The sequence below is a fragment of the Fragaria vesca genome, linkage group LG2, assembly GCF_000184155.1.
Source record: "Fragaria vesca subsp. vesca linkage group LG2, FraVesHawaii_1.0, whole genome shotgun sequence".
Taxonomy (NCBI): domain Eukaryota; kingdom Viridiplantae; phylum Streptophyta; class Magnoliopsida; order Rosales; family Rosaceae; genus Fragaria; species Fragaria vesca.
Window position 1 is genome coordinate 3,066,681 of NC_020492.1, and position 12,205 is coordinate 3,078,885.

The 12,205-nt window shown below is 36.9% G+C and overlaps 2 protein-coding genes across 2 annotated transcripts in view; both read left to right on the forward strand.

Annotated features, from left to right (window-relative positions):
- Positions 1–1,958, forward strand: part of LOC101299058 — a 33,804-nt gene extending 31,846 nt beyond the window's left edge. The window contains exon 2 of the mRNA XM_004292045.1: positions 1,410–1,958. Within this exon, the coding sequence (XP_004292093.1) occupies positions 1,410–1,958 (549 nt within the window). The remainder of the gene's footprint in view (positions 1–1,409) is intronic.
- Positions 1,959–3,722: 1,764 nt separating this feature from the next.
- LOC101299351 lies at positions 3,723–5,935 on the forward strand. The gene is made up of 3 exons (XM_004292046.1): positions 3,723–4,879; positions 4,995–5,100; positions 5,213–5,935. The coding sequence occupies exons 1-3, from the start codon at positions 3,723–3,725 to the stop codon at positions 5,933–5,935; spliced, it is 1,986 nt and encodes a 661-aa protein (XP_004292094.1).
- The last annotated feature ends 6,270 nt before the right edge of the window (positions 5,936–12,205 follow it).

A 12,205-nucleotide genomic window follows, 5' to 3' on the forward strand; every position in this document is an offset into this window, starting at 1 on the left:
ATGTTCAAGGTTTGGCATCCGCGTCAGCAACACATTCGGTATATCTCCTACCTCAATTTTGACTTTGATTTTGTTTCTGAGTGTGGTAAATATTTAGTTGTTTGTGTTTAAAGTTTGATAGCCTTTTCTTGTGTGATGAATTTTATGAATCCAAGTAATTGGAATCTAGAGATTAGCTGTTTTTTCATCCCCTGCATTGATGCATAGAGTGAGTTGAGTGAATTGCAATTTTGCAGAGGGTTGAAGTTGATGCTTGTTTTTATGAATGTGTGTGTTTATAATAAGAGAAATTTTATTCACACGCTCCTAAATACTAAATACACATCCTTTTTTTTCATACACTTATAATCACATCTTATGGGTATTTTAAATTACCAAAACAGACATAATTTTAGATAAACTAGTTTTCTTTTCATTTACTGAATTAAGAGATGGCTGAAGAATGCTATAGATTATAATTAACATAGCTGAAATGCTAGCTATTTTCCTAACTTCAGTTTTCTAGACAAGTGCGTTTATGTTCTGTGGAGAAAGGAGAGATAGAAGTTTATGGTTTAATTGATATTATAGCCCTGGCAATATAACTACTGGGAATCTGAAAGCATTTTTATTCTTAAAAAATAGAAGAATGAAGAACTTGTACTTGGATTGAATGGAAAAAAGATGATCAGCTACCATAGTGGCTCGATCTGCAGGACAACCACAATAATTTCTAGTGTCCCAGACTTGTTTGATGACTTCCCTTTAATCATGAAACTACAAAATGGCTTATACATTTAGAATGACTTATTTAGAGATTGATGATATCTTTTTTCTTTTTCTGGGAAATTGGTAACCTCCAGTAATAATCTTCATCTAGCTAGGATAATATTGTGGTCCAAGTTGGATTACAATTAGAAAGTTGCATGTGGGAATGAGTGACATTGCTCGACTTTTTGTAGAAGAAATCCAAAATTCCAAACGGATAATCCATTTATTCTTTTTTAGTTTCTTTTTTGTCAAGTTAGAATGGTATCCAAATAATAGGATGTGTATGTAGCAAATATGTATGGTATATTGTGTATGAGGATAGTTTTGGAAGTTTAGGATTGTGTATCTAGTAAAATGTTAAAATTAAAAGGTTAATAGATGGTGTATTAAATAAAATATGTGTATCTAGTATTTTGAGATGTGTGAATAAAATTTCTCTTATAATAAAACTACTGTGTTATTATAATTGTTGGTCTTCGAGTTACTGACTCTGATCTCATATTTGTTATTTGTTTATGAGCCACTGTTTGTTAAAATATTGTTGTTCTTCAATTGATTTTTACTAATTTTTTTTATCTTGTATATGTTATTGAGTTGATGTATGATGATAGTTGAGTTCAAATTTAACTAGCTTATATGTTATTGTGTGCTTATATTAGATGGATAAGAGTTGGATGCTAGCTGATAGGAGATCTTTGAGGTTTCAAACTGGGTTTGAAAATTTTCTCCAATTTGCGTCAGCAAATGCTGCCGACAAATCAAGTATACGTTATCCTTGTCTGAAGTGTTGTAACCACCATGAATTCACCATTGGTGTTATCAAGGGCCATGTATATTTCAATGGCTTTATGACCAATTACAGGAAATGGTCACTTCATGGTGAAACTTCTGCCAGGGAAGGCAATAGTGATGAAGAGTCTAAATCAGTAGATATGCCTGAGGTTGAAGACGGTGATGAAAGTGAGGGTGAGGAGATGTCTTGTGACTCAGATGAGTTCTTTATGCTCGTAGAAGATGGAGATAAAGCTTTGTATCAGGGGTGTACAAAGTCAACAAAATTGAACGCTCTTGTAGAAATGTTCAATTTGAAAGCCAAGCATGGAATGACTGATAGTTGTTATTCCGACTGGCTAATGTTGTTTGGGTCCTTGTTACTGGATGGGAATGAGGTACCTAACAATTTAAATCAAGGAAGAAAATTTCGATGATTACGGAAATTTCGACCCTCCAAAATACAGAAATTTCGAAGGAAATTTCGGGGAAATATCGATTGCAAGTAAAAAAATGAGAAAATTGACGGAAATTTAAAGAAAAACAAGGAAATTTTAAACCAAACATTAAGAGATGTTTGTTTTCTATATTATGTACTATATTTAAAATGAAAACCTTGAATAAACATTGATCTATAGAGAGTTTTAGTAAGTTAAGTTGAAAATGTTACTGCTGAATCGTTAATAATTTTTAAAAGTTTACTTTAAACATCTTTTTTTTGTTTCTTTGATAGCTAGAAACCCAAATGGAGGCCAGGTCATCACGTCTTATATACATATGATACATTTCACATGGAATTACACGAGTACTTTAAAACCACGTAGAAGATCTATGAGGTACAAAATTTTAATTATCTTTATCGTCTCTCTGTGTAGAGTCTTCAGTGTATTGTGAAGAATAGTCATTAAATGATATCTCACATTTGTAGTTTTGCATGTATTGAAATAAGAGGTGTAGGTAAAAAAAGTTTTTTTTTTTTTTTTATTGGAAGTGTAGGTAAAAAAATTAGTTGGGGATTAGATATTTACCTTAATTTTTTACTTTTTCAGATTTTAGAAAAAAAAAACTAATATATATTATAAAGATACCACAATATACAAGTTGGATGGTTAGTTGGGTTGGTTAAGGTGTTAACCTTGTACCAACCCAACCAAGGTTCGAATCACCTTGGCTGACTAAAATTTAGCATTTTGCGTGGTCAAACTGTACAAAGTCAAAGAGTACAGAGTTCGGCACAGTGGGGGTGACAGTCAGAGTTTGGCACATGGGGGAGGTTTGGGCGGGAAAATAGAAAAACGCGGTGAGATTTCAAAGTTTCGGGAAAATATCGAAAATTTCGGACGAAAAATTATGGGAAGAAAAAGATATTTTCGCCTGGTGATAAAAACGAAATTTTCGGCGATATATCGCCGAAAATATCGATTTTTTCTTCCTTGATTTAAATGAGGCGAAGAAAACACTTTCAGTATTGGGGATAGGGTATGAAAAAATTCATGCATGTCCAAACGACTGTATTTTGTATAGAGGGGACCACCATGAAGCTGAGATCTGCCCAGAATGTAGTACATCACGGTATAAGATTGGAAAGAACGGAGCTGTGAGGGATGGGGTTCCTGCAAAGGTTTTGTGGTACTTCCCTATAATACCGAGATTCAAAAGGATGTTCCAATCACCAAAGACAGTGAAGGCCTTGACTTGGCATGCCGATAGGAAAAAAGATGCCATGATGCGGCATCCAGCTGATTCACCAACCTGGAAATTAATCGACACAAAGTGGCCAGAATTTGGGAAAGAAAATAGGAACCTTCGCTTAGCCCTTTCTTCCGATGGATTCAATCCTCACGCTGCTTTAAGCAGCAAATACTCTTGTTGGCTGGTTATTCTGGTCATTTATAATCTTCCTCCTTGTTATGCATGAAGAGGAAGTTGCTGATGCTATCTTTGTTAATATCAGGACCGAAACAGCCCGGGAAAGATATCGATGTCTATTTACAACCGTTAATAGATGATCTGAAGTTAATTTGGCTGGGTATTTTCGGTGTGTATGATGCTATAAGAGGAGAATATTTTACACTGAGGGGTGTCCTACTTTGGACCATAAATGACTTGCCTGCGTATGGGAACCTCTCGGGTAGTGTCATAATGCTTGTCTTGTTTGTGTTGATAAAACCAAACCCTATAAGCTGAAACGTAGCAAGAAAATGGTGTTTTTGAGGAGTCGCCGATGGACAGAAAGACATCGTCCATACAGAAGGCATGCTGCTGCATTGGACAACACTATTGAGAAGGATGTCGCCCCTGAACCATTAACTGGAGAAGAGGTGTTGGCAAGGGTTGAAGGTTTGCCTCGTGAGTTTGGTAAAGCTAAAAAGCCTGCCAAGCGATCACCTGACCAACCAAGACCTTGCTGGAAAAAAAAGAGTGTCTTCTTTGAACTTGATTACTGGAAATATATTCCAGTACGCCATATTCTTGATGTCATGCACATTGAGAAGAATTGTTGCGATGCCATAATTGGTACCCTCTTGATTATGCCTGGGAAGACCAAGGATGGAGTGAATGCCCGTTTGGACATGGTCGATATGGGCATCAAAATTGATGTAAAAGTGGTAGCTGGTGAGAAAAAGACCAAATTGCCTTTGGGTAGTTGGAACTTGCTGCATAAGGAGAAGAAAATAGCGTGCGGGTCCTTTTTTGGCATGTCAGTTCCTACAGGCTTCTCCTCTAATATTAGGAGCCTAGTCTCGATGGCAGATTTAAAATTAGCTGGTCTTAAGTCACATGACTTCCACACAGTGATGCAATACCTTCTTCCGGTTGCATTGAGATCAGTTTTAGAGAAGCCTGTTAGGTATGCCATTATTCGGTTTTGCCTTTTCTTTAAGGCAATTTGTAGCAAAGTCATAGATGTTTCTAGACTTAAGCAAATGCAAGCAGATCTGGTTGATACGGTTTGTTTACTGGAAAAGTTCTTCCCACCTTCATTTTTCGACGTAATGATTCATCTAACACTCCATCTTGTTAGAGAAGTTGAATGGTGTGGTCCAGTGTTTTTCCGATGGATGTACCCATTTGAGAGGTACATGAAAGTGTTCAAAGGGTATGTAAAAAATCGACATTTTCCTGAGGGGTGCATAGCTGAGAAGTACATTGTCGAAGAAGCTATTGAGTTTTTGGAAGACCGTGTCCTTTCTCAAAGTGGAACCACTGTGGGAATTCCATCTACAAGCATAGCTAGACACTACAAACAGAGCAGACCCTTGTCATGGCCAACCATGGTATCTGTTTATGGAAAGCAGATGCACCTTGCACTCCTTTGTGTGTTACAAAATACTCAAGATGTCCAGCTGTACTTCAAGTAAGTGTATATATATACATCTTCACATTACTGATTTTCTATCTTTTTTAATGCTTTTTAACCTTATCATTTATCACTGAACTAATAACCATGCTTTATTGTGATTGGTTCCTAGAGAGCACAAGGAATACTTGAAGTTAATTTACCCAAATCATGTGAAGAACAAGAAGTGGATGAGGGAAAAGGAGAATGAAACATTTCCAGACTGGTTAAAGGAAAGGGTATGTGCATTCCAATACTCTTTAATGGTACAAATGTTTGTTTTAGATTAAAAAGACGAAATACTATTGTTAGGCTTCCTCCTATTTTAATGTAGCTTATTTTTTTTGGCAGGTTGTAAATCAATTGAGGTTAAAACCTAATAATAATATTTCACAAACAGTAAGGTGGTTGGCTGCCGGCCAAAAAAATGTAGTGCCAACTTATGCTGCTTACCATGTCAATGGAGTTGACTTCAACACCAAAGAGAGAGACAACGTCCATTCATTTCAGAACAGTGGTGTTACATTACTTGCCAATGCTATGCAAGTTGCAAGTGCGAGGGATCAAAATACATCTGACGGTGTTATGGACTTCTATGGAGTTATTAAAAGTATATGGGAGGTTGACTACTATAAGTTTAGGGTTCCAATGTTCTACTGTGATTGGGTAGAGAGTACTAGGGGCGTCAAAGTAGACGAACTTGGGTTTACGTTGGTGAAACTGAATAGGTTAGGGCATTTGAATGACCCTTTTGTGTTAGCTACACATGTGAAACAAATATTTTATATTGAAGACCCCCTAAACGCTGAATGGTTAGTTGTAGTGAGGTGCCCGAATAAAGACTACCGTGGGATTGACGATGACGATGAGGATGATGACTTAGAGGAGGAACAACTTTTTATTCCAACAATGTCATCAGTTGACATCTTTGATTATGTAGCTGAGAATAACCCTAGTGGACATATGCGAGATGGTGATGAAGGAATATGGGTTGATAACAGTAGTTTGCCTCCTGTCAATGAAGGCAATGATAGCTTGCCTCATCATGATGGCAATGAATGGAATGCTAGCTAATAGGGTTGTCATGTTCTTATGATTGAAGTTATTAGAACAACAGTTTGAATTCAATGGCTAGTTTTTGGCGTTAGATGTTATGTATGTGTTGAAATATATTTTCATTTAATGATAAGATTATTGGCCAATTATGAAAAGTGATACATTATGTATTGTGTGTTTTTGTTTTGGACATATTTACTTTATTTACCTCGGTAGACTGCCTTTGTTTTCTTATTTGGTTGTTTCAACATAGTATGCTTCCTGATCGCTCTTTTCTAATTGCGTTTTAGGTAATGGCACCATCAAGGAAAGCATCAATGTCTGAACGTTCAAAGAAGGCTAAGCGGAAAGCTGCAACTGCTGAAGCTATCGCTTTAAGAATTAAGGCTGTGCAAATGAAGCCAGTTATAGCTTCGGATGGTGTTCCAGTAATCATGAGTGCTGGACAGAAGAATGCAGCAGATATTGTGAGACGAATCAAGGCTGTGCAGCAGATGAAAAGGGATGCAGCCTCGGGAGCAACAGCCACGGCTTCTGAAATGATGAATGCTGCTACTAGTCAAGCTGAGCTGAATGTGATTCCAAGTGAGGAAACTGTGTCAGCCCCAAGGAAGGTCAGGTATTCCAGAAAGGCCAAGTCCCAGTCTACTTCTGTTTCAAGGAATGCCAAGTCGAAAAAGAAGAAAGAACAACCAAATATGAAAGAAAGCCCCAATATTACTGGGGGTCTGCAGCTGCTAACTAGACAAATGGTGACAATGGCAACAGTAACGAAAAGGTTGATCAGAGGGATCCAACTTCCCATAGAGTGTGTGATGACCATGGGACACCAGTAGGACCAAATGCAAAGGATATGCAATCGTACATTGGAGTCTTAGCACGTACGACGGTCCCCATTATCTTTGATGATTGGAGGAATGTGGATGATGAATATAAAGACAAGATATGGGAATCAATTGAGGTAATTGAATGTTTTGATATAATAAACTAGTATCTTTAAAACTAACTTAAATTATAGTTGTGAATAACTAGTATAATTTTTTTTGCTCTATGTAGGAGGCCTACGTGATCCCTAAACAATGTAGGAAACATGTTCTCAAATCTGCTTCAAGCAAATGGCGGGGATTCAAGAGTTTCCTAACCACTCACTACATTGTACCATTCATGGAAACTCCTGAGAAGTTGGAAAATCCTCCAGATGATTATAGATGCATCCCCAAGCTCCATTGGTCACTTTTTGTTGAAGATAGGGTTTCTGGGAATTTAAGGTTTGTGAACATGTGAATTTTGTCTAGCTTTTAAGCTTACTAATGATGAATTACATGTTAAAATTGTTGCTCCTGATAATTCTTTACTTTGTAGGAACTGCTTGAAGTCCAAAAGACGAAAAGAGGACTAAACAAGTACAATCACCGTATGTCACGTAAAGGATACGCTCAGACAAGAGTAGAATATCACTACTACAAAAACGTTATCAGACAACACTCATCAGACAACCTTTTAGGGTTCCCTACTTGTCTGATGAAGTGAACTGTTATATACAACTCAAAGTTACAAACTTTTGTTGTCTGATGACACGAAATTGTCAGGTTATATTTCAAGAGTTCAAAACACAACAATGATGCTAATTTTGTGTTGTATGATTTATGAAAATTTTGGCGGAAGGATTCCCCCCATCACCAAATTGAAAGTCGTGCAAGATGCAAAATGTTTGGACAATAGACTTTTATTTCTTTGTTGTATGATGTTGTTACAATTTATACTAGGCAATACCTAGTGCAAGTTTAGAAAATATATACAACAGTTTAAAACATTCTGTTGTGTGACTGGAAAATCTGGTGGCATGCCAAAGTTGTTTTGGCTCCAAAGTCTGCCTCCATTGATTTGGTGTGCTATGCCAAAATAGTTTTGGCTCTAAAGTTTCCCTCCGAGTATATATTCTGTTGTGTGAAAAAGTTGACAAATTTAATAACGTACCCACCAACCCTAAACGCTGTCTCACACTCTCACTCTCTCGCATTCATATCGTTGTCTCTCTCTCACATTCACAAAAATTTGGACGCCAAGTTTCACAAATTGTAAGGTGCCAAAATGTAAGAGTGATACGACGTTTTGTAAAAAAAAACGGTGGTGTGAGTGTATGTATTTTTAGCAAAACCATGTCCGCCAATATTTCCCTCTAACATTCTTCCAATTCAGCCCAAACTTTGATGAAAGGAGTGTTGAAACCTAAAATTTCGGCCATCAGACCACGTTTATAGTTGTTACGTTGTGTGATTGTCTGTCGAAATGAATGCCAACTATTGGCGTGTGTCCGAGACATCAATGTGCCAACCCTTTCCCTCCTATATTTCAGCCCAAAGTTAAATTCTCCCCCCAACACTTCAAAAAAAAAAATAACTACGAGTCAACCAAAACCTATAGCTCAACCAAAATATCCCTCTCTCGACATCAATCTCTCAACCATTCAAGCCACATATAACATTCTTGTTCATTCCCTCGCGCCTATGAGCTCTCTCCATCCCAAAAACACCTAGCTCTCTCTCTAAACACCCAGCCTCTCTCTCCCAGCAAACTCTCGAGCCCTCAGCTATCTCTCCCTATCACCCGCGTGAGCCCTCGATCACTTCTCTCTCACTCAGCCCTTGAGAGGAACGTTTTGGTGGAGTTTGGTGGAGTGTGGTGGCCGGAAATGGCCGGAATCGATTGGAGAAGAAGGTGGCAGGCGTGAGAGAGAGAGAGAGAGAGAGAGAGAGAGAGAGAGAGAGGACGAGGAGGACGGAGAACGAGAGGAGAAGAGAGAGTAGAGAGNGAGAGAGAGAGAGAGAGAAGGGAGAGCAGGCTCGGGTCAACGCCAGTTTTGGTGTTTTGACCGGGTCAACACACCTCTCTTCTTTTAAAACAATATTGGGTGGCCCAGATTTAATCTAGCAATTTGATCCAAGGGTCCATATTAAATATTTTTCATCATCAACAATTCATTACCTAATATAAAATTTATTAAACAGTCACCGCCACGTGGCGACCCAGAAACATAAATCGTGGGTGGAAACTGCAGCCCGAAATCACTGCCACGTGGCGACCTGGGTCTCGCCCATGACCCAGGCCTTCCCAACGAAGGCCCAGAGGGTGGACTTGCTCTAATCAAGGGTAAGAAGTTTTGGGGCGGAAATGAAAATATGTGTTTAGAGTTTAAAATAAGTGTCAAATTCAATAAGGGTGCGTCTATTGTCACCTTACAAATTATTTTGCTCATCCTACATTCTTTTCACACCTCATTTATATAATTTTAATTATAAGTCTACTTTATTCACCTATTAACAATACCTAAAAAACTTTTTTCTAAATTCTACTTTGTTTACCCTATATTCTTTTCATATATTTTGTCAACTTCATATTTGTTTAAGATAAGTAAAATCACCAAGTGAACAAAACTTCACATGAAAGTATAAATCCAAGTTAAAGAACAAGAGAAAACTCTCAAATTTAACAACTCAATAGTATCAATCGATATCAAGATGCACAATGTCTGTAAATGTATCTCTAGTAGCAACGTCTTCCATACTTCTAAGTTTCTTGAACTGATCTATCCGTTATTCATAAATACGGTACAACAGTTGTCCATGAAAATTTACATACAAAGTCGACATAAGAAATAATGAGTAAAGGGATAGACGAATCATCAATAAAAAAAAAAATACAAACAGTTTACCTCATCTTTAGGTTAAATGCTAATGTCTTCAGACTCATGACCGAATATGAGAAATATAGGTTAGAGTTATGAAATTTGTGTTCATCCAAAATAAAAAGACAACAAAGAAAAAAAAATTGTAATTTGTAACAACTTATTGTCCCTTGCTGTTATTTTACATTAGAATATTTTGGTATTTCAATAAATCAACAACGTGCGGGGTGAATAAAATGGTTTGTAGGATAACAATAGACGCACCCATTCAATAATTTTGTTAAAGCAAAATCCATGACTATAATTGTATCCAAAAAAAAAGTCCATGACTGTAATTGACAATTTCGTATAGAAACTTATGATTTTGAGAACTTTTTAATTTTATTAATTTGTTTTGCGTCCATATTTGGTATAAGTTTATAAGAATATCAGGATCAAACAGAAAGGAATTTTTTTTTATGTTTTATGTTTTATTTATTTTATTTTTTTTTTTTTTTTGTTGGGTCAAGCCTCCCATATAAATATCAAACATATGGATCAATTGTTTAGGACATGACTTGTTTGTTCAAAACTCGTTGATGAATATGTACTATGTTTTTGGGTATTTGAGTGATGAAATATGCTTGAGAGAAATGACTTGATGATCAAGGGTATTTGGGAAGATGAAGAAGAGGAGCATTTTTAGTTGGAATTTTTTCATGAATGCAAGTAGCTATGATCATGATTGCTAGTGTCCTTGCAGCTTGTGCTCATCTCACTTCAATTAATCACATAGCACTACGCCAATTTCGCAATCATCCGACAGGTATCAGACGACAGAAGTTGTTTTTACTGTCATCTGATTAAATTTTACGACAGACATTTAAAATTTTGTCGTTTGAATGTAGCAACACGCACACAGTTAAAACTAGCGTGTTAATGAGACGAGAATCATCTGTCGTCTTAAAAACAACGGAATTTGTTTCTGATACCGTGTTTTTAAAGACAACAGAAAACTGACGTATTTGAGAGACAAATTTAATGATATCGATTGAGATTTTTTTTTTTTTTTGCGTAAAAGTAGATAGTTTTTTTTTTTAACTAATTTCAGTTTACCTCCATCAACTTAGGTCGATTATCATGTTAGTCCTTCTTCTTTCAATTTCATCAAAAACACCCCTCAACTCTCAATTTTCATCAGCTGCGCATGTCCAAACCACCAATCTCCATCCAATTCTTCTGTCAAGTGATGACTTGATATCAAGAAAAAAGAAAAAAAAGGAAAAATAGACAAATTGCATTCAATCCCACCAAAATCACTAAAGTTAGGGGTTGTGATGAGAACGAAGATGTGTATTGATATGGGGGAAAAATGGTCTGAAAGGTAACTTTCAGAATTTGACTTTCTTCTTGATATCAAGTCATCACTTGACAGAGGAATTGGATAGAGATTTTGACTTTCTTATTGATATCAAGTCATCACTTGACAGAGGAATTAGATGGAGATTGGAGGTTTGGACATGCGCGGCTGATGAAAATTGGGAGTTGAGGGGTGTTTTTGATGAAATTGAAAGAAGAAGGACTAACATGATGATCGACCTAAAGTTGATGGTGGTAAACTGAAATTAGTCCTTTTTTTTTTACACTAAAAGCTTATTCTCATTAACTACCCCGATAGTACACTTTAACCAATCTAGCACCTGCCTCACTCTTTTCTCATTCAATTCTCTCTACCAACCTCACTCTTAATCTCTCTCTCTGTCCAAGCCTCACTCTTTCTCTCTGAAAGATGAATACTGATCTCAACACCCTCCATCCCCTGCCATAGATTGATGCGAAACTTCTTTCTAGGGTTTTCTGTTATTTCCTGATAAGTTTCTTTATACGAAATTTTGGATTTCAGTTTTCGCTGGGTTGGGTTTTGCTTGGTTGATATAGAGTTTTGCTTGGATTTCCCTGATTTAGGGTTTGCCCAAATTGGATTTCCCTGCTTGGTTGCATGGAGCTGCGAGTCCGTCGCTCGGTGTTTCTCAGTTCTGTGGTGTTTCTAAAATCTCGGCGTCGCTTCAAATCGAATTGGTAAGTGCTTCAGGTCTGTATGTTGCTTTCGCATTTCAGCAATCTGTGATAGTCTCTAGATCAGTATACATCGTGTCTTAGATTTTCACAATTTTGGTTTGATATGAGTCTGGCATTTTGTTGATGTGATGGTCAGTGAAGTATGTAGAGTGATGTCGTGTTCGTATTTGCGGTAATGATGTGGTTCAGTAAGTCCAGATTGAGTTTCGATTAGTTGCTAATATAGTGTGCTTTAAACAATTTGATCAAGGGATGCTAGGAAATGTTGACTTAACGGTGAATGCTGATTATCATAAACAAAGACTTTTGGCTGGTTACTCTTTCTTGTGATTATAAACAGGTAAAAGAGGTTGGTTTGTCAAAACCGTTAAAGACCAGCTTGTAGAACTTGAGACCCGCAAAATTTCACACAAAGCTCAAGAACAAAGCTCAAGAAGAGGAGTTCGAAAGGCTAGTCAATTCTTTGAAGTCTTTTGGCGAAGGATCAGAATAAGAATGAACCCACAGCTTGCTTATAGGGCTATGATTTGTATTTTTTTTTTTCT

What these genes read in the sequence shown, in the direction of transcription:
- LOC101299351 (XM_004292046.1), top strand. Translation starts at nt 3,723, where the DNA reads ATGGTGTTTTTGAGGAGTCGCCGATGGACAGAAAGACATCGTCCATAC. An exon ending in GATGTCCAGCTGTACTTCAA is followed by an intron (nt 4,880 to 4,994) that starts GTAAGTGTATAT and finishes ATTGGTTCCTAG; the next exon opens with AGAGCACAAGGAATACTTGA. An exon ending in CAGACTGGTTAAAGGAAAGG is followed by an intron (nt 5,101 to 5,212) that starts GTATGTGCATTC and finishes TTTTTTTGGCAG; the next exon opens with GTTGTAAATCAATTGAGGTT.